Source organism: Misgurnus anguillicaudatus, chromosome 16 (genome assembly GCF_027580225.2).
Source record: "Misgurnus anguillicaudatus chromosome 16, ASM2758022v2, whole genome shotgun sequence".
NCBI classification, from domain to species: domain Eukaryota; kingdom Metazoa; phylum Chordata; class Actinopteri; order Cypriniformes; family Cobitidae; genus Misgurnus; species Misgurnus anguillicaudatus.
Window position 1 is genome coordinate 13081905 of NC_073352.2, and position 22077 is coordinate 13103981.

Sequence of the window (22077 nt, forward strand, 5' to 3'; positions counted from 1 at the left end):
CGATTGGTTACTGCATACTTGAAGCCAATAGCAAATCACATTCTGTATCCATGCAACGTGCTTGTAATTTTAATATAGTAGAGCTAACCGTGCTGTTTTTTTGCTGAGGGTATGTAGCAGAACATGCTGAATGAAACCTCAGTTCATGCATCTTTTGGAGGCCTGTTGGTAATTTACCGCTCCGCTGGTTTGTGATTCAGACGTCAGAACGATCATTCCCTACGGCACATCCTTGTGTGTGTTCGGGATGCACATTTATCTGGGGTGCGCGTGTGTGTGCTGTCACATCAGTGCTATTTTTAGCTTTTGCAGTGGTTGCAGATTTTCCAGACTCCGCCTCTTTTTGCTGTGGGAATGAGGCAAATGTAACACCTGACATCATAGTCTGTTGACGTGCAGTGATTGCGTCTGTAGCATGACGTGAATCCTACACTGTGCCCGACCCGTTCTGCTGCCCTACCAATCACCTTTCAGCCTTCTCTGACGATTACGCCAACACCCCCCTATGTGTTATCCAATGCTTTTGTAAGATGGTTCTGTACGTCCCAGTGGGAGAGTCAGCACACACGCATACACGGTGTAGCTACTGCATCCGAGAGGCAGAATACACTTTTGCACAGCAACAGCACGGCACAAATAAAGAAATTCTCACATATTTTATTGAAATATATTTGTTACAAATGAACAAAAATACGTTTTTTTTTAAGAGTATAGACTCTCTCAAATACTATTTCTTATGTGTGAAAGACTTATTCTGTACAAGTTCAGCAACTACCAAACCATGTAAATAATTAAGTGCATAAGATATAAACTACAAAAAATGTACTACATTTGTGATTTACTACATAAAATCATCCTACATAATGTAAAGACCATTCTGTGAAAATATAACCTTTAATATTGATTGAATAAGGTCATGCCAAAGATTGAAATCAATGATAAAAATCAAACTTTGATGCTAATAATCTAATTATTAGATTTTGAGACTTTAGTCTGGATTTCACAGATAGGGTCACACATTACCTCCACCCTGATGTCACCTTATTGGTTTATTACAATAGAACAGACTACTGTTAACTAAAAGGTTTACTTCACCTAAAAAACAAGACATAATTTTAACAGGACAAAAATAATAAAGGCTGTCCAAGTAACATAGACTCCAATATCTAGTTGTCCTGTGTGGTCATACCATTAAGTGATAATGCAGGTCTTGGACTGAGATGCTTGTGCTGCACTTCCTGCAAGGCATTCAAACTTAGATCAGATGAATATACATGCTACACATCACAGCAAACCAAATTTAAATCGTTTTAGGAGGTTCAGGTTTGAGAAAACAACTTCATTAGTACTAAAATTCATATATAGATGTGATGGTGAGACGGTTTGGGTCATTATTTACCTTGTTTAGCAGCTAAGCCAGCAGCTGCGGCTTCTTTGGCTTTCTTGGCCTCCTCCAGTTTGGCTATCTTGGCCTCGTGAACTTCCTTTAGAGCGTTCCATTCTTTCCTGTTGTTCAGAAGACGCTCCAGCATGGGTGTGATCTCTACGTGAAAGCGAGAAAACTCCTGCAGGAAAGATGGAGAATATATGACTGAACAATCTGAGGTCTTCTATAACGTACTAGATGTCGATCCATTGCTTTGATATTACTTTTATTTGGTGGTTTGTCGGACAGGGATTAGCTTAAGACAGGACCAGGCCTTAGTTTATAATTAGGAAATTGGACCGAATGCGTCAACTACAGCCGCCATCTTGAAACAGGCGAACCCCGCATCAGCGTCATTGTAGGCAATGGTGTAACAGAAATAAAATCACCATAAATCGTAATGAACGCGATTTTCTTGGTTTTCTTTTGGTTCGTTTCAACAGTCAGACATGTATTTAGTCCAGGAAAAAATAAAAGTTTTGATTTTATGAAAATTTACTTTTTCTAACTGTAATGCATAGTGTTAGTAGCCCTTACATCCATGCGCAGCACAAAAGTCCGGCATCGTCCATGAATTCGAAGTACAGGCGGAGATAGCAGCTTTACCTAGATACTTCCTCTGACAAGACCCCTGTTCTAAGATGGCGGCGGTTTTGACTAGGGGTGTAATGATTAATTGTGCAAATGCGCGTTTTCTCAATAAATGAATTTGAATGAATTACGGTGAAATCCCGGCACATCCAAACGCCAGGGGGCGCTCTCATGCAGAAACTCCCTTTGTGCCACACAAGAAGTAGCATTACAAACGCTATTCCAGGAAATGTCTACACAGGAATATTTATACGCTGTTCATCAAATTGTTTCAAGTATTTTCATGATGATAAAGAATATTTTGAATGATTTTGAGTGTTGCTTTTTTAAATGCACGTTATAAACGACACCGACTTATAATGATTTTAGATTGATAAGGACTTCCTACTGACCAAATGCCGTAATACAGGCACAAGCTGTGCATAAAACAAAGAATAGCAGCCTTGCGATTCAGAATCGATTTCAGACAGGCATTTTTAATGAGGACCGCAATTGAATTGCGATTGAATCGTTACACCCCTAGTTTTGACGCATGCTCAGAGCCCCAAGGCGACATCTAGGGTATATATCTATGGTAAAACATGAAGAGTTCAGATGCTAAATACGTCTGACATGTTTTCTTGTAAATGAGAATTTTTTATCAGACTCTTATGTTTAAGTTCAGTAATTTCACTTTAATGGCTAAAGGTTATTAGTCAGTAATTAAAATGTCTTATTTTCACAAATGTCACTTTAGTGATTTCATTGGTATTCAACAAATTTGACTGTCTTTCACTGCAAAACCCTTTAGGGGTGGGGTGCATGATTTGTGAAAAACACTTTGGAAAAGGGAGTTGGTCGACTACCAAAACACACTTGTAGCCAATCAGAAGTAAGAGGCGTGTCTACTAACCGACATCGTTGCCTGGGTTGCATGTGTGTGGGGCGGGTCTACCAAAAGAAGGTCCAGATTCTATTGGGGTAGGGGCGTGTTTGTTTATGTGATTTCAAATGTAAACATTGGCCTTTAGAGATCATGCACCCTGCCTTTAAAGCACGCAAGCTTTTTTGACAAAAACATCTACTTTTAAAAGAAATCCACTTCTTTGAACAAGACATAGTAAACAGTTGCAAAATCACTAAAAATGCAACTACAAACATAGCAAATGATTGTAAAAATGAGGAAATTGATCCACACAATAGGGGACGCTGTGATGCCTGTGGCTGCAACATTTGGGTTGTACTCAGGTTTAAGTACTCACAAGGGACTGAAGTTTAAATGTGATCCACAGTCTCCTTACATTCGTCTTTTGTGCACTTAGAGGACTTTGCTGGAAAATCGAAGTGGGGTTTAATGGATTTTGCCAACAGACCTTTTTCTGACAGGCCTAAGGCCATTAAAGGGATAGTTCACCCAAAAATGAAAATTCTGCCATCATTAACACAGTCTTATGTTGATACAAACATGTATAAATGTTTTTGTTCTAATGAACACAATAGAAGATATTTTAAGGAATATTTGAAACCAAACCGATCATGAGCCCCATTCACTTCAATAGTGCTATTTTTTCCTACTATGAAAGTCAATTGGGCTCATGATCTGTTTAGTTTCAAATATTCCTTAAAATATCTTCTTTTGTGGTTATCAGAACAAAGACATTCATACAGGTTTGTAACAACACAAGACTGAGTAAATGATGACAGAATTTAAATTTTTGGGTGAACTATTTCTTTAACCACACTGAAGCGAAAGTGATGAGCATACAAGACATACAGAGAGCATTTTGTCAATATCCTATGATCTCATTTTTTTTACATTAGACTATCTGGTCTCAGTGTTTCTTATTAAAGGGATAGTCCACCCAAAAATGAAAATTTTTCTTATCCTCATGTTGTTACAAACCTGAATAAATTTATATTTTCTGATGAACACATAAAATATATTTTGATAAATGATGGTAAGCGCACAGCTGATTGTAACCATTGACTTTCATAGTAGGAAAACAAATATTATGGAAGTATTGTGATTAATGATGAAGAAGATATTTCAGGGTTCCCACACCTTAGTTAACTTCAAATTCAAGGACCTTTCAAGGACTTTACAGTACCCTCAAATTCAAGGACAAAATGTGGGGAAACATTTCAAGTAAGAGCAAGGTTACATCGTGTTACCTTTAAGATACATTGTTACAGTTCCCTTTCGAGGGAACTCGCGCTGCGTCACTGCGGTGACACTTTGGGGACGCCTCCAGTGCGTCTGAATGTGTAAATCAAATTCAACCAATGGTGAGGCTTAACCACAAAGACAGGGTGACGCGGGAGCCAGGGAGTATATCGCTGAAATATTGCCAAAGACGGCATTACAGGGACGCATGAAGTATGGCAAGAGAGACGCAGCGTCTTGTTCCCTTCTCAGGGAACAACAGTCACATACGTAACCCGAGACGTTTTCATGTGTCAAACACAACTATGCAAAAAAAGCATTTTGGTATGAATCAACATTCACATACAAAAGATAAAAGCATTTAAAGCGAACAGTTAAGCACTTAGTTGACGGTACTCAGTGAATTCCATCGTATTTGTTTTTCCTACTATGGAAGTCAATGGTTACAATCAGCTGTGTGCTTACCATCATTTATCCAAATATCTTCTTTTGTGTTCAACAAAATAAAGAAATTCATACAGATTTAAAACAACATGACAACATAATGACAGAATTTTTGGGTGAACAATCCCTTTAATAACATCACATTGTCTAATTCCAGCAGGCCTGCATTGTGATGTTCGGTCAATACAATGCAAGCAGACAGACATCTGATCAACATCAGCGCTGTGAATTTATGCTGATGATTTTGCATCTGTTTCCTGATGGACTCTCGAGTGGATCTCGTGAACATTTAGAGGAGCCGATCAATGAAGTCCCACGTGTAGTTTTGTGTACTAATCGAAATGCACAACCTCACCTTGTACACAAAAGAACAGACGAAATCGATAAAACCACACTGCAGTTTGGGAAGTTCATCCGCTTTGTTCCGGTCCATCATGGGCTGGAAGAGAAACAGCATGCACTTAACTCTGTATCAAAACGAAAACTCCAACTTACAACAGACACAAACTGAACGCATAGCAGCGGTGAAAAATTACTCAGCTAAAGTGGAAAGTTTGATGGGACTTTCGAACGCTGACATTAAATTCTTGCGTTTCCAATCACGGCTGAGAAAAACAGGGAGTCTGGGAGCGGTGTGTTTGACTGGACCATTGCGACTGCTCTTTCTGATTCACTGCACCGCATAATAGGCAGTACATCACTGCATGACCCATGGGAACTTTCTCATTCTTTCTCCCTCGCATACCCCCGAAAACCCTCCACCCGTTTATTCACTCACAATGGGCTGCTGCTCCAGCACTGTTCTCTCCAGGTCTCCCTGTTCCCAGAATTCTGCAGCTACAGATAGCGCCACCTAGAGTACAAAGAATATACAGCCAATATCAATAATACATCTGTGTACTAGCATTCAAATCCTATATATTTTCTGTGCATTTAATGAGCCAGAAGATCAGTCTGTCTGTCTTATTTTCACGTCTTTGTGCAGCTATGAAATGTACTATTATCATCATTGTACCTTCATGAATATTATAATAGCATTTGCAGAAACCCACACATAAAAAGCAATGTTGCTTCTGAATGTAAACAACACGTCCATTGATTCATTAACATATGAATGGAGTTTAAGTCTCATTACACTGGCTGAGAGCCCAGATATTTCATTTCCCCATTCAGTCGCTGCCTTGGCCGCCCCACGTGTCTGAATAAATTGCTGTAGTATGTGCGACATTGCATTATGCATTGAAAATATCTAACCTTGCTCTGTATCTCCCATGGCTTGGCAATGGCTGACAAATCGCAGGCAGTCATCATCATTGCCCTGCGGAGACGAAAGCCAAAAAAACACTGTGAATTCATATTTATGAACCATAATGGGTGCAAATGCAAGTTGTTGCATGTCATTTTATATACAGTAACTTGCAAGTATACGAGTCGAACTGTTATTATGGGTGACATAACCATATTTCCTCGCAGCACTCACATGACAATTTCCTTCCGAGTCGTTTCGTACATCATGTATTTCGTCCAACCATCCCAGCTGTCGTAGGTCTTGGACTGATCCACGATTTTTTGAAACATGGCCCTCTTCCTGCGGCAGGTTAAGTGGTGATTATGCAAAAATGACTCCAAGCATGTCTCACAAGCAATACAATTCTTACTTGAAATACAAGGCTAAGTCTGTCGCGATGATAGCTATGTCCATCAAATGGATGACAATTTCATGTTGTCTTCGAGTAAGATTCTGGTAGATATTCAAAGCCTTGGAAAGAAAGTATTTAGGCAAATAACAGATGGGTTCAAACTTGTAATGAAAACAGAAGCCTTTTGAAAAATGTCATTAAATTTGCAGCGTTACATCATCTCTAAGAAGAGTTTTTCCAAACTCCAGATGGTGTCTCTCGAGAATGGAGGAGCCGTGCAGCTTTGCCAGTGGATTGCCAGACCTGACAAAATCATCAAAACACAGACGCACATTCACAAAATAATAATGTAAATTAGTGCAATGTATCAATGGGAAGTAATAAAAAATATCTTAACGTAAGATGTTATGAGGCGTACAAACCAAATCCTCGCTCTAGATTACTTGCGGGATTTAACTTTGTGTCATGCGAAAGTTTAGCTTGGGTTGAATATTTTCAACTTACGTGTTTGAGGCGAGTGTTTTCGTGGCAATCGCGCTGCCCAATATGCATCATTCGCAATGCATCTATTCACGTCTTTGCACTGACTTTTTATGTAATCTACTCGTGCAAATCGTTACATTTTGGTTTGGTGTGTATTCCCCATTATGCTGTGTACACACTAAATGTGAAGCATCGCGATCCTCGCTCTAGATTACTTGCGGGATTTAACTTCATGTCATGCAAAAGTTTCGCTTGAGTTTAATATTTTCTAATTGCGCAAAAACGCATTTTAGGCGAAAAGTGTTTTTGCGGCAATTGCGCCGCCCAATACTTGTGATTTGCAATGCCCCGCATGAGTTTGCATCTATTCACGTCTTTGCACTGACTTTTTATGTAATCTACTCATGCAAATCGTTACATTTTGGTTTGGTGTGTATTCCCCATTATGCTGTGTACACACTAAATGTGAAGCATCGCGATCCTCGCTCTAGATTACTCGCGGGATTTAACTTCATGTCATGCAAAATTTTCTAATTGCGCAAAAACGCATTTGAGGCGAAAAGTGTTTTTGCGGCAATTGCGCCGCCCAATACTTGTGATTTGCAATGCCCCGCATGAGTTTGCATCTATTCACGTCTTTGCACTGACTTTTTATGTAATCTACTCATGCAAATCGTTACATTTTGGTTTGGTGTGTTTTCCCCATTATGGTGCGTACACACTAAATGTGAAGCATCGCGATCCTTGCTCTAGATTACTCGCGGGATTTAACTTCATGTCATGCAAAATTTTCTAATTGCACAAAAACGCATTTGAGGCGAAAAGTGTTTTTGCGGCAATTGCGCCGCCCAATACTTGTGATTTGCAATGCCCCGCATGAGTTTGCATCTATTCACGTCTTTGCATTGACTTTGTATGTAATCTACTCATTCAAATTGTTAAATTTGTTGGGGTGTATGTCCGATTATGCTGTGTATACACTAAATGCAAAACATCGCGATCCTAGCTCTAGATTACTCGCGGGATGTAACTTCATGTCATGCGAAAGTTTCGCTTGAGTTTAATATTTTCTACTTGTGCGAAAGCGCATTTGAGGCAAAAAGTGTTTTTGCAGCAATCGCGCCACCCAATATGCATCATTCGCAACGCCCCGCACGAGTTCACATCTATTCACGTCTTTGCATTGACTTTGTATGTAATCTTTTTGCGTAAATCGTTGAATTTGCGTTTGGTGTGTATCCCCCATTATGCTGTGTACACACCAAACGTGAAGCATCGCGTTCCTCACTCTAGATTACTCGCAGGATGTACTTCATGTCATGTGAAAGTTTCGCTTGAGTTTAATATTTTCTACTTCTGCGAAGACGCATTTCAGATGAAAAGTGTTTTGCGGAAATCGCGCCGCCCAATATGCATCATTTGCAACCCCCCGCACGAGTTCACATTTATTTCATCTTTGAAATGACTTTGTAAGTAATTTACTCGTGCAAATCGTTGAAATTGCATTTGGTGTGTACGCCGCATTATGCTGCATACACACCAAACGCGAAGCTTTGCCCTCCTCGCTCTAGATTACTTATGGGATTTAACGTCATGTCATGCGAATATTTAGCTTGAGTTGAATATCTTCAACTTGCGCAAAGACACGTTTGAGGCGAATAACGCGTGTTTTACATGGCAATCGCGCTGCCCAATTCGCGTCAGTTGCATTGCCCCACGCAAGTTGCGTTTTTTTGCATTGACTTTGTATGTAATCTACTCATGCTAATCGTTGAATTCACATTTGGTGTGTACACCCACAGAGCTGCTAGTTTACTCAAAAATGAAAATTCCCTCTATACGAGCATGACATCATTTTTTTGGAAGTCTGTGGAAGTCTTATAATTTAATAATGAGATTGTATGCATCAAAATTTTATTTCAATCATTCATTTCTCAAGGATTTCGATTTTTGACACGATCTTACTTAGTCAATATGTAAGATATCGAGGTTATATTGTTCACAGAATGTTCTTTACAGGATGTAGGATGATTTTATGTAAAAAACATAAATCACAAAAAATGACTTTAGCTTGGTTTTTTTTACAGACTGGATTAGGCTACATGTTTCTTTGACAAGAGCAGTTGGATGTTGGCACTGGCAGTTCATTATAATGAGCACATACTTCATCTGGTAAAGGTTGTTGGTGCCACGGTGGTCAATATCATGACAGAGTCCAGCAGTCACCATCGCCATCGCCTCCAGATCTGTATAGTAGCGCTTCAGGTCACCTGTCTTAAGTCACAACAGTAAGTTTAATAGATTCAAGGCGGTGCTTATGTAAGCCACACCCCCTCCTTTTGTATAGCGAGAGAATCTGACTAGTGAGCACTCATTAGATTCAGTGAAGCAGTGCTGAGAGAGGCTTATTAGCTGCCTGGACGTCCTACTTGATTTACAGCCAGATCACATTGAATACACAAGACTTAACCAGGAGCAGATTTACACATGGATGATTCATGAGATGAGGCCGTCTGCCATTTCAGAGAATATAAATTGGAATGGGGGTATCATTGAATGTGTTACCCTCTAACCAGAGGGAAAAACTCATCAGAGAAGTCTCATAATCTTGTTATGAAATATGGAGCATCAAAGTTTGATTTCAATCTTTGACATGATCTTACTCAGTCAATATTAAAGATATCAAGGTTATATTTTCACTGAATGTACGTTATATAGGATGATTTTATGTAGAAAACAGTATATCACAAAATATGACTTTAGCTGGGTTTTCACAGACTGGGTCACAAATATATGATTAGTAGACTAACAAGATTATTAAATTTTCTTCTTGCATTACAGAATGTGAAAAGGTATTTTATTATAGATACGTTTGCATTGGCCATTGCTGAACAAATCATCATTCCATCCATCTGTACAGGATTTTTCCTACCATGAGCAATGTGAACATGGTTTGGCCCACGTTGAAGCCGTGCCTCCAGTTATGGTAGGTGATCTTTCGGTAACCTTTACTGACGGAGTAAACAAACCGCACCAGGGTCTACAAACAGATGATTCACAACAAGAGAGAACACATTAAACTAGAATTCAGAAGTTAGAAATAGAAACATTTAAAGAGCACCTATTTCATTGCTAAAAAAACGTTATTTAATGGTATAATGCAATGTGTTTGCGTGGTTTATGGTTAAAAAAACATTATTTTCCACATACCATACATTTTTGTAGCTCCAAATTTCTTCCTGAAACGCACAATTTTGTACAAAACTCAACGATTTGAAAAGCTCTGTGTCCCTGATTGGCCAGATAATCTGTACGTTGTGATTGGTCTGAATACCTCTGACGTCAGCCTGAACTGTGACACTCCTTACCATGTTTGAAAGATTCGCTCACATTGCAATGCTAACGGGAGTTAACTTACAGGCTGTGAGTCCGAAGCAGGAGGAATTATGATAATGTCGGTCTTTACTAAATCACCAATCCCAGGAAGTAAACTGTTGCCTACAATCTGTGTGTTTGTTGTAGTCCAAAAAAAGAGATTTACGTTGGAGACGATAACTCGGGTCATCGTTTACTTTGGGATTTGTACCTTTTGCATATCGTTAACATGTACTAATACACACTTACACACCAAAGGAAATGTAAAATCTTGAATCGGAAGATGCCGAGTGCTCTTATGCCGAATTCAGACTAAATGATTTTCAAACTAGTTGGGTCACAGATCTTTTCACACTGCGTGACTATCTGGGGTAGCATTCAGTCGCTGATGTTTTCAGACTGCATAATGTAGTGGCGACAGGGTGTTTCACATTGCATGACTTTATCATAGGAAGAATCGCCGACAACTTAGTCCCAGTCCACAAACTATGTCTCACACCCAAACGCACGCGAGAAGTGACGCAAAGGAAACAACGCCTGTGATTTCGGGCATTTGTCTGCGATTTCTCAAAACCTGTCGGCAAGTCAAAATCAGGGCTAAAATCTGAACTCGGCATTGGAAATGGCAATGTTCATTGAACTTTTACATTTATGAACTTTCAATTTCCCATTTATTGGGTTAAACAGGGCCCACTTGAACTCAGTAGGTGCTCAGTAAATTACTGCACCCCCCAAAAAATGCTGGGTTTTTTCAACCCAATGTTGGGTCAAAAAGGGGAGAACTTAGCCGTTGGGTAAAATTAAAGGTGCAACGTGGGACTTTAAGAAGGATATTTTGACAGAAATGCAATATAATATACATAACTATATTATCAGTGGTGTATAAAGACCTTACATAATGAACTTTATTACCTTAGAATGAGCCGTTTTTATCTACATACACTGCAAATCTTTTTACGTAAAAGTCACTGCCATGTTTCTACAGTAGCCCTTAATGGACAAACTACAGAGCGTATTTCATCATGTCTGTCCTGTGGCAGCTACCGTAGCTTCTCTATGCGTTTCGAAATTAAGGGGTGAGCTGTGGATTGACATGTTGGTTGCAATTCGCAATCTCGCCACTAGATGCCACAAAGAGTCCCACAATGGACCTTTAACTCGGAGAATGTTTGTTGACCCAACAATCGGTTAAAGAACCCAGCACAGGTTAAAGGTTGGGTTTGTCCGTTTTTGACTCAACGCTGGATTGCAAATAACCTCAAGAGTGTAATCAAGATCTTGCATTATCACTCACCTCACGTGGAATATGAAACTTGTCCACCACACCCAGCTCATAGTACATCTTGATACCACATTTGACCAGGTCCAGCTCAGAGAACTCAAAATCACAGAAGTGAAACTCAAAGATCTCAGATTCTTCTGAATCCGGCAGTGTGTCGTACTGCAGAGAACAACCACATTAGGATGCACGGTTAATAAATGAAAAGATGTTAAACAGCAAATGAGATTTTTGTTTCCTACCAGAATTTCCTCCAGCTCGTCTTCTTCACATTCGTCGGGTTCTTTCCCGTACACCTCACGCGTGTTCTGCACAGACAACATCACCTGTTTCACTTCGTTGATTTTCCTTTTAACTCCTTTAGACCTGACTATCAATCATAATATCATCAATAAAATACCAAATAGGATGTCCTGCTATTACAAGACTCTTGAGGAAGCGCATACTAAGTACTAAGCTTTACCAGTTTGCAGAAACCCACCAAGATGTTCTGAATCTCATCCTTCCTGCACTTAACGTGGTACATGACCATGTCTTGAAAGATGTCCTTACGGTTCTCCAGCTTGTTCATTTTGTCATACGTGTCTGTATTCAACACCGACCAGCCCAGAAACTGAGTGAGTGACTGAAATAGATTCAGATAAACCTACTTGAATCTAAACTCAATAACCAGAACAAGAGGAAAATAATGTTTTCTGTGAACTCTTTAAAAAATACACTGAGAACATGTTCTCAGCAGTAAACACAGCATGGATGAAAAGTTCACAGATAAATAATGCAGACTATGTTGATCCATCCATCAGTGTATATTTATATAGCTACGAATCAGTACTTGTCCATACTCTCTGGTCTCAGATACCTCCATTAGTGTTTCATCCATTTCATCAAATGGTTTTCCATCTTTCCTATTATAGAATGTGGCCACGCCAACGATTTCCTCTTTCTTGTTCACAATAGGCAAGGAGAGCACGTTCTTTATTGTCCATCCAGATTCATCCAGAGGTTCTTTCTGGCAGGACAAACAGAAACCTCAATCAACATTTCAGCATAATGCAATCCACTTTAATAGATAGAAAATGCTTACACAATTCTCCATTTTGCAATGTTGTTAGCAACTCCATCTCATAGATCAGGGGTTTTCAAACTGTTATGTCAGCCGAACCCTCTTGACCTAAATTACTTACTTGAAGTACCCCCTAAGATTTTAAGTAAATATTTCAATAATTTAAGTTTAATAGTACATTTGCATGTTTAACTTCAAAAAACATTTATGCGCGGCCAAGATGGCGGCGGTAGGCACTGCCTACTTTAAGCTTCAAAAACGATCTTCAGAAACCTATGGGTGACGTCACGGACACTACGTCCATCTTTTTTTACAGTCTATGGGTTACACGCATATATGTATTATAAAGGCCAGATGTCTTATGGCGATGTCTCTAATGCCATCACCACTGATCTATATAAATGACTGGATTGCTCATGACGTCACATCTGTGAAGCCACCGCGCCGCCATGTTGGTATACCCAAACATTCTATTAAATCAATGGACGTTATCAGATTTTAATGATAAAACATCACTTTACTGGTCTCTGTTTTTATATCTGAAGTATCCATGTACATTATTACAACACAAACGTCCTAAGCATGTACATAGTTATTTACTGACATTGTACATTTTGCTTTTCAAACAGTTGTTATATATTCATCTTTATTACAGTATCAGATCAGCGGACAGACCGCAGCATATTTAGTATTAATGACAAACGTGCTTATTTTAAAATCTAAATAAATAACAAGCTTTGTACCGTATGTGCATGCAATAATTTGCTGGTTTTGTAATTATGTTATCTTTACAAGTTACCTAAACTTATTTAGAGAAATAACGCTGACCGTGTAGCTGAATGTCAAAAAAACTTTATTTATACCCGTGTCATTAACAGAATGCAGCAGACACACTCACCTTAATGTTTTTTTTTTTCAATTTTTCTGCCCGATTTAAACATAAACGTTGCAAATAACACCAGAATTAACTATTATTTTACGTACACATATCCGAAAAGTTAACCTTGTGTGACTGATACGCTGTAAAGCGGGTGAAATTAGATCATGATTTTGAATGGAAGTCAATGACGCCCTCTGCCGGTTGGGTATACCAAGATGGCCGCTCAAAGAGCTGGCTTCACCATGCATACGCTGTTACGTTAAGCAGTCATTTATATAGATCAGTGTGGTCATCACCGGCGGCCATCTTGTCTCAGTCAGCTCGCTCACTCGTAGCATTATGTTTTAAAGGTGCATGTGCTTTTAAACAACCATAACTTGCTCAATTTTCTACCAATTCTCAAATGGTTTGGTTTATTACAAACATTATTAACGTGGCTATAATTCTGGATGTTTTAACATGTTTCATGAACATTTTTCGTCGACCTCCATTGGCCAGCAGCGTGGGCGAGACATCTATACATATCTATGGTTATACGCCGCCATGGGGAAAATGAGAAAATCGCTACTTCCGTTTCATGCCGACTTTATTTGTAATTGGTTTATTTTTATCAACTCACAAACCCCCTGCAATTCTCTCACAAACCAACAGGGGTTCACAAACCCCAGTCGTAGATTATATAGCTTTGCTATAGTTTTACAGTGAGTGTAGAATATTGCTTAACATATTGAACGGATAAGAAAAGTAAGCAAGTAACTCACTTGAAATTAAAAGAATTCATCTTCAGCAGCGTTCATGATGTTACAGATCTGTAAGAGTTAAGGGAAAGCTGCAGTCACGCTCAGTTAGGAGGAACAACGCATGGCCATTAATTATGCTTTAGAGAATTACAATTATCCATCATTTCAATGGGAGCTTTATAAACTATAATGGCTTTCAGCTTGTCTGACAAGTGGAGACAGTTGTGGAGGATGGAGCTCTAGTCTCATACCAGGCCGTTCTCTGCAACGTAGGTAGGAAGTCCACTAACTAATGCCCAGTGGTCAGCTGGCGGATTGCTGTACAGACACAACATATGAATCTGAATTACATATAAAGAAACATATAGGGGTGGTTTCCCAGACAGTGTTTAGCTTAAGACAGGACTAGGCTTAGTTTAGTTTTAAGAAACATGCCTTACTAAAAGCATTACTTAGCAAAACAAAGTGTACTGATGTATTTTAAGATATGTCAGTGCAAATTGTTTTCAGTTTGGACAGCTCTTACATTTATTTTAGATTAAGAGTCTAATCCCCGTCCGGGAAACCGACCCATAGTGGTTTATCTTTAATAGATTTTTATTCATCATCAAACTTTATTACAGACTCAAAGTCCAGATAAAACAAAAGAATAATACAGACAACACATTAAGACAAGATAAACAACCCACAACATCCAACACACACAATAAATAGCTACAGAATAAAACAATACCATTTTGTTATATTGTTTTCTGTAACAATTTAAAATAAGGTTGTATTTGTTAAAAGGGATGGTTCAGCTAAAATAAAAATTGTCAATTGTCAAAATTGTAATATATTTGTAAAAAATTGGCTTCCATAGTAGGAAAAAATTTACTACTAAGGTTAAACAGGTTCAAAACAACTTAAATGTGCAGTGTGTAAATTTTAGCAGCATCTAGTGGTGAAGTTGCGAATTGCAACCAATGGCTCAGTCCACTGCTCACCCCTCACTTTTGAAACGCATAGAGAAGCTACGGTAGCCGCCACCGGAAAAACATGTCATCGTCGGAGACAACTTAGTTAAAAAATGTTGCCCGTTAAGGGCTTCTGTAGAAACATGGTGTCACAAAATGGCGACTTCCATCTAAGGGGACCCTCTGTGTATAAAAACGTCTCATTCTAAGGTGATAAACACATAACGGTTCATTATAAAAAGGTCTTTATACACCACTGATAATATTGTTTTGAATATTATTTAGCATTTCTGTCAAGAGATCCTTCTAAAAATTACACACTGCACCTTTAAGGATAAATGAATGATGACTGAATTTTATTTTTGTTCGAACTATCCCTTTAACATTAGTAAATTAGCTAACATTAACAATATAGTAATTCAGCATTTATTCATATTTATTAATGCTAGGTAGTGCCAATCGAAATGTTCATGTTAGTTCATTGTGCATTAACTAACAACTGACACATAAAAAATGCATTACTAAATACTGAAATTAACATAAACCTAAGATTAATAAATGCTGTGGAAGCATTGTTAGCTCAAGTTAACTAATGCATTAACTAATGCAACCTTATTGTAAAGTGTTACATCTTTTTCTATGGGGATCTAGGGCAAAAGTGAAGGTGCAAATGAGTTCTCTTAAATAATAAGTAAAAATCTGTATCGCTTAATATGCTTATGCAGTACAATAGTTATATAATGCATTCATTTCATAGTCCTCAGGAGACTCAATTGTATCTCTGCTCATGCTTTAAGACGCTGAAAACTAACATCAATTTTAGTACACGCTGTTGGACTTTAATTAAAGGCAAATTCATATTTTCCAACAATAAAACGTATTGACTTACGGAATTACTTTAATGTCCTCCTTTCCGTGCAGTATGTAATCAATCACTTTGTAGAAGATAACTTCCTGAAGGAAAATGAATACTGCAAGTCAAACACGATATACTCAACAGCATACGAATCTGTCATGATTCATAAAGGTCACTTACTCGACCGTCAGGGGTTTTTGGTCCAGTGTACGGTGGCACCTCTCCCATCAGTATGGGCCAAAGATCAAAGAACTCCTACAGGCAAATTAATACATTTATAGAAATCCTACCAGACTGTGTCAAAGAAATATACATGTACAGGAAGGTCCAAAAGATTTTATAAAGTTTGATCTTAATCTTTGACATGACCTCACAGATTTCAAGGTTATATTTTCTTTAGATTGTGTAGGAAGAATTTGTTTGGTAAATCACAAAACTGACTTTAGCTGTGTTGTCATAGGCAGCGTGATATCATTTCCTGTTTTATTGAAATTATTAAATAATGCAAAACATTTTTAGCAGCAGACTTGTATATAAATGGTCACTAATGCAAGCTCTACATCAGTAGCAATCATGCAATATTAACATTAAAGGTGCAGTGTGTAAATTTTAGCAGCATCTAGTGGTGAGGTTGCGAATTGCAACAAATGGCTCAGTCCACTGCTCACCCCTTGCTTTTGAAACGCATAGAGAAGCTACGGTAGCTGGCACCGGAAAAACATGTCATCGTCGGCGACAACTTAGTAAAAAAGTTTGTCCGTTAAGGGCTTCTGTAGAAACATGGCGGCACAAAATGGCGACTTCCACGTGAGGGGACCCTCTTTATATGTAGATAAAAAGGTCTCATTCTAAGGTAATAAAAACCTAACGGTTCATTATAAAAAGGTCTTTATACACCCCTGATAATATAGTTTTGTATATTATTTTGCATTTCTGTCAAGAGATCCTTTAAAAATTACACACTGCACCTTTAAATAAAAGAAATAATCACTTTGGTTTTGGTCATGTCGAGAAGTCCCACAGAGTAGCGGTCACAGTTAAGGAACGCTCTGACCGTATAGAGGGCCTTGTGAAACTGTCTTTCAATGTCAGTCAGCTCCTCGAATACTTTGCTGGCGGACCAGAGCAACACCTTCAACAGAAGATCATGACGTTTACAGCCCATGAACAGAGTCATTCATATTAAATCTGACTTTGACATCTCACCTGTCCTCTTCTGGTTTCACAGTTGTGCAGGTAGCTCAGATGAAACACTCGAAGCACAAGATTGGCAAAGTTGAGATATTTCTTCAGCGTCTATGAGAATCATTAATAACTGTAGGTGTATCTTCAATGTTTCACATTTTGCTTTATTCAGGTTATTATTATGCATTGCATGCTTCTGCTTTATGTCTCCCCACAGCCCTATTTATAACACTAAAGTAGTCAACATCAAACTAGTAATGTATTTCTTTGAACTCATACTATACCAGATACCATTTAATATCATTATGTAAATCATTTTCCAGCAACCAAAATATCGCTATTGCAGGTGAAAGACAGAGATGAGGAGTTGAATACAAAACATTGTAGCTTCATATATATTATAAGTAGAGGCCAGTGTACCTCTTCATCCTGGACAGTAAAATGAGGGCCATCAATCTTGTTGACCGCCATCATAACAGCAACCATGTCCTTACCATTCAGGATGGGAGTTGCGAGCACATTCTTGGTCTTGTATTCAGTGAGGTTGTCCACAAAGTCACTGAAATGGCTGTCCTACACAATAAAGTAACAATGTTCATGACTCTTATTGTGACTAATCTAAAGTTTTCTTGGAAAATAACTTATGATAGTCATGGGTTCAAACCAAAGGAAAACAGCCAAATGCATAAATGTAAATTAAACAAAAAACATTCATGTTTACATGTTTCATCTAGATTTAATAATAGTACTTTTTAAAGATTGTTTGCTAAAATAGAATGATGTTCTGCTAATATTGTGAAATGAGGTTTCCTAAAACTACTGGGTGAATTTGACAATGTTACAACAAGGTAAAAGGTCAAAAATGCTTTCGTTTACAGAAGACGACTCTGGCCCAGATCCGCACCGAAGTCAGCAGATCTGGTGCAGATTCGGTGTGGATTCGGCCCGGATTCGTCTGATGGTTTGTAATACTAAATTTAATACATTTCATACATTCAATTCTCCATATTCTGTGTTCTCACGTGCGCTGACGCGATACACGTCTGGATCCGAACTTTACTTCTGGTTTTGTTTGTTTTAATGGTCTGTCTAGTTGCTAAACTGATCTCTTAAACAAATGCCTCGTCGAAAATGACAAATGTTTTGGTTTCCTAGGTAATCTATGTGTTGTTTTTTGCTTGTTATATAAATAAACTACGTTTAAAGAACTTTGTTGTTATTTATTCTTAGCGGAGTTTACCGGAAGTTACTTGCGGATTACGACAGCCTCTTGTTTATGTTGTTACTGCTGAAACGGTCTATACAGTACTGTGCAAAAGTCTTATGCTGCGTTCACACCAGCCGTGTTAGATTTCAATGTTAAGTCAATGTGAAGACGTGTTGACACGCGTCTGGAGGTCTCGAGGCGCGAATGAGGCGTTTAGCACGGTGCGGTTCACGCAATTCCGCGTCATTCATTGGTCAAATTTTTCAACAAGTTCAACGAACCAATTTTTCAACAAACCAATCAGAAGCTTGCTCTAGTAGTGACGTGATTACAGGAAGTGAGCGCAGTCGCAGAAGCCCCTCCCATGACGCGAATTTCCATGTGAATGTCTCGATGACTAGAAATTCATGCGCGAATGAAGCGAGTAAACTCAAAATGTTCAAGCGGCAAACTAGACGCGGTAGATGCGAATTTGATGCCTCAAATGTGGCTGGTGTGAACCCACGGTTAGGCCTCCATGCCACAATTAGATTTGTAGTTTTTGCAGCCACCGGCTGAACCAGTTTAATTTGCTTACCTGTTTCATATCCCTGTCGTGTTTATATATATAAATATATATGTATTAGGGCCAGGACTTTAACGCGTTAATTAAGATTAATTAATTACACAAAAAATAACGTGTTAAACATTTTTAACGCATTTTAATCGCACTTATTTTTGCACCGCGGAACATTTCTGATTGGATGAGTTTCGGCGGACCGATTATACTGGAGCACCAACATGACTTCAGACAACAACAAACCACAGTGAACATGAACGAAGAAGCTGATGAGATCCCTTTGGTTGGCCCCGTGGATGGGAATTTTTTTTATAAAAACGAACGGATGGAAGCGTCGATAAGAGCATGGTTGTGTGTAAGCTATGCAACAAGGAATTCACATATCACCGCAGCACATCGAACCTCAAGTATCATCTCAGTGCAAAACATATAGCAGCTAGCGTGGACGTTAGCCCGACTCCGAGTACGACTTGGTTGAACAAAATAAACAATATTTTGTTGCTTAAGCTTATGTATTCAGTCATTATTCATGGTAAAATCCATGTGAAAAAATAACCTGTTCTCAGGTCAAATATTTATATGTGATTAAAATGTGATTAATTTCGATTAATTAATTACAAAGCCTCTAATTAATTAGATTAAATTTTTTAATCGAGTCCCGGTCCTAACATGTATTTCTCTCAAGGGTTTTTCTCCTCCTAGGAGTTTTCCCATTTTTTTCATCCTCTGGAGTCAGCCACCCTTGGCTTAACTTAGCACTTTTCCATAAGTTACATTATTGCTACGCTCGCTTGTACGGTTTATTCTTAGCCACTGTATTCTGCTTCTTATGTTATCTATCGATTTTTCTGTTTTCCATTACATCTATTCTTTAAAGCTGAAAAAATTAACAATTGTGAAAAACGCTATATAAATAAGATTGAATTGAATAGTGATCATATATAATTATTTCTCAGTATCTTTAATAGAATGCATCCAAAAAATATAGTAAATGTAGTATGAAAAACTGTATAAAAATGTAAAATGATGTGTCAAGTTTTAAGGGTAAACTCTTTCCACTTGCGCAATAGCAGAAAACGGCAGGATCTGTAAAATGAAATGAAATCCCAATTTCTAATTTTAAAGAAATTAGTCTTTTTTACTTAATTCTGCTCAAAAACGCTCAAGATGTGTTTAGTGCCAAGAGAGGTCACACTAAACACTTTTTTGTACATATTTCCTGTTTGTATCTTAATAAAATAGATTGAAAAATAAATATGGATGGACATTAAAGCTGAACAACAAGTCTGGTGGTGGTGGCATAGACTTTTGCACAGTACTGTACATAGAATAAGAGAAGATAGAAATGTGAAGTCAAGGTAAACACTGATATTCTGCTGACTTGTGGAATATGGGGTTAGCTACTGACCTTTAAATTTAATCTGGGATCGCTCTAATTCAACTGAGATTAAAGGCTTTTATCCTTTCCAGGTCCAGCAACATCAATGGAAAAGAGAATCCACCTTCTCTAATCCTGCACTAGCCTTTCACACTGTAGTTAAATAAGGATTCAGTCATTTCAACCGCAAATTCATCTCATTTTATAGATCCCACTCCATTTGTTTAGTTCTGGGGTGCAACACATTGCATATATGAATATCTGTGCAGGGAAAGATGCATTTCATAACCCTCTAAATATTCACCTGCCTGTGAATATTTTGGTTGCTCAGCAGTCTTGCAGACAGACTAAACTGAGATAGGATGCTGTCGCCACCTCCGAGGTTTGCTACAGACCTGTTTGGTAGTTCAGTCACATAACACCATTGTCAAAGATTGAGAAAACCATTTTTTCTTCTAAGTGATGATGAACACTACAGGGTAAAGTATTTTGCTGTCTGAGATGCAGTGAAGCACACCGTGTGCCAAAGACAGCCTGTTCTTTTGAAAAATGGTTAGTAATTTCTAATCAAAGTGAGGGGATTTCATGGCCATCTTTACAAAGCACATCGAGTTATACATTATCTGTCTGCGCAATGTCTCATTCACATTTGTCAAATAAAATTGATCTTCCACAACAGCAATGGACCACTAATAATGAGTATAAAATACAATCTTGAAGTTTATCCTTCAAACATATATTTCCTATTCATGCACATAAATGATTATTTAATTGTTGGCCATAACATAAATCAATGCAAGCCATATTTTATGTTGGATAGAAAGCACACATTCTGAATAATTATCACTTAATCTTGTTGCTTAATCATCCATTAAATAAGTTCTCATATGTGAAATATTAGCCTTGCACTGACCTCTAATGGCCATTGTGCACATTTATTTTAATGCAAGTTCAAACTCTTTTCAAGAATGTTATTAAACAAACAGATCTGGGGCACCATTTACTTCTATAGTAGTTTGATTGTAGAAGTCAATGGTGCCCCAAATCTGTGAACTATCCCTTTAGGAATAAACAAAAAAAAAATTTTTTACTACACTTACCTGTGTGACATCAGGTACATTGACTGTCTTTTTAACAGTGGCTACGTGTCCCACGATGCCCGTGTCTAGTGGGTACACGATCTCGCTGTCTGGTTGCACCAGGCATTCTTCCAACGTGGCATCTTTATGTACATTGAAAATGCGCGTGGCCAGTTCAGCAATGCCGTTCCTCTGGCGGTACATGAAGAGACTCATGCGGTCGGCTCGCATCATGAACGTGAGATGCCGCATCAGGTTGAAGACGGCCCGCTCCATCTGTAAATTTTCTTGCATGTCACGTACCATATCGAAAATGATCTCACACTCCTCAACAGATGTCAGGTCATGATACGTGCTGATATCCACCGCTGTTTTCTTGGTGGTGGACAGAAGGTCAGAAATGACCTTCGCCCGGAACCTGGAGTCATAGTACTGCTTGGCAAAAGCTGGGTTACTGTCCAGAAACTTCTCGGCCACATCTTTGTCCACTGCAGCCATTGCTTTTCACCTGTGGATGAAATGTTAGACTTGGCAGAGGTGTCTGTGCTGTTATGTACCTGGGCAAAAGAAGCTGAGGGATTATTGGAGATTTTTTAAGAGGCATCTGAGTGTGCACATAATCCTGTGTCCAATTGTAATTGGGATTAAGATATTCACATGACAGCAGTCGCACATTGATGTGGTCTATCGGAATATGAGATATATTTAGAACATGCAAAATTTACTGGCTAAACAATCTTGCTTACTTTTATAATATCAGGGTTTATTAAGCTTTGACTTCTCAAGCTATGTG

At 38.4% G+C, this 22077-nt stretch overlaps 1 protein-coding gene across 1 annotated transcript; it reads right to left on the reverse strand.

The window, feature by feature from the left end:
• Positions 1-641: 641 nt before the first annotated feature.
• pde6a (phosphodiesterase 6A, cGMP-specific, rod, alpha) lies at positions 642-22044 on the reverse strand. The gene is given in 22 exon segments (XM_055177940.2): positions 642-1238; positions 1400-1565; positions 4960-5043; positions 5383-5457; positions 5859-5922; positions 6085-6192; positions 6263-6363; positions 6460-6547; positions 8892-9001; positions 9660-9767; positions 11397-11543; positions 11624-11689; positions 11863-12006; positions 12241-12390; positions 14086-14133; positions 14316-14382; positions 15910-15974; positions 16057-16131; positions 16868-17008; positions 17083-17172; positions 17482-17634; positions 21306-22044. Coding segments are annotated over 22 exon segments (2574 nt in total). The 5' UTR covers positions 21783-22044; the 3' UTR covers positions 642-1191.
• Between the last annotated feature and the right edge of the window lie 33 nt (positions 22045-22077).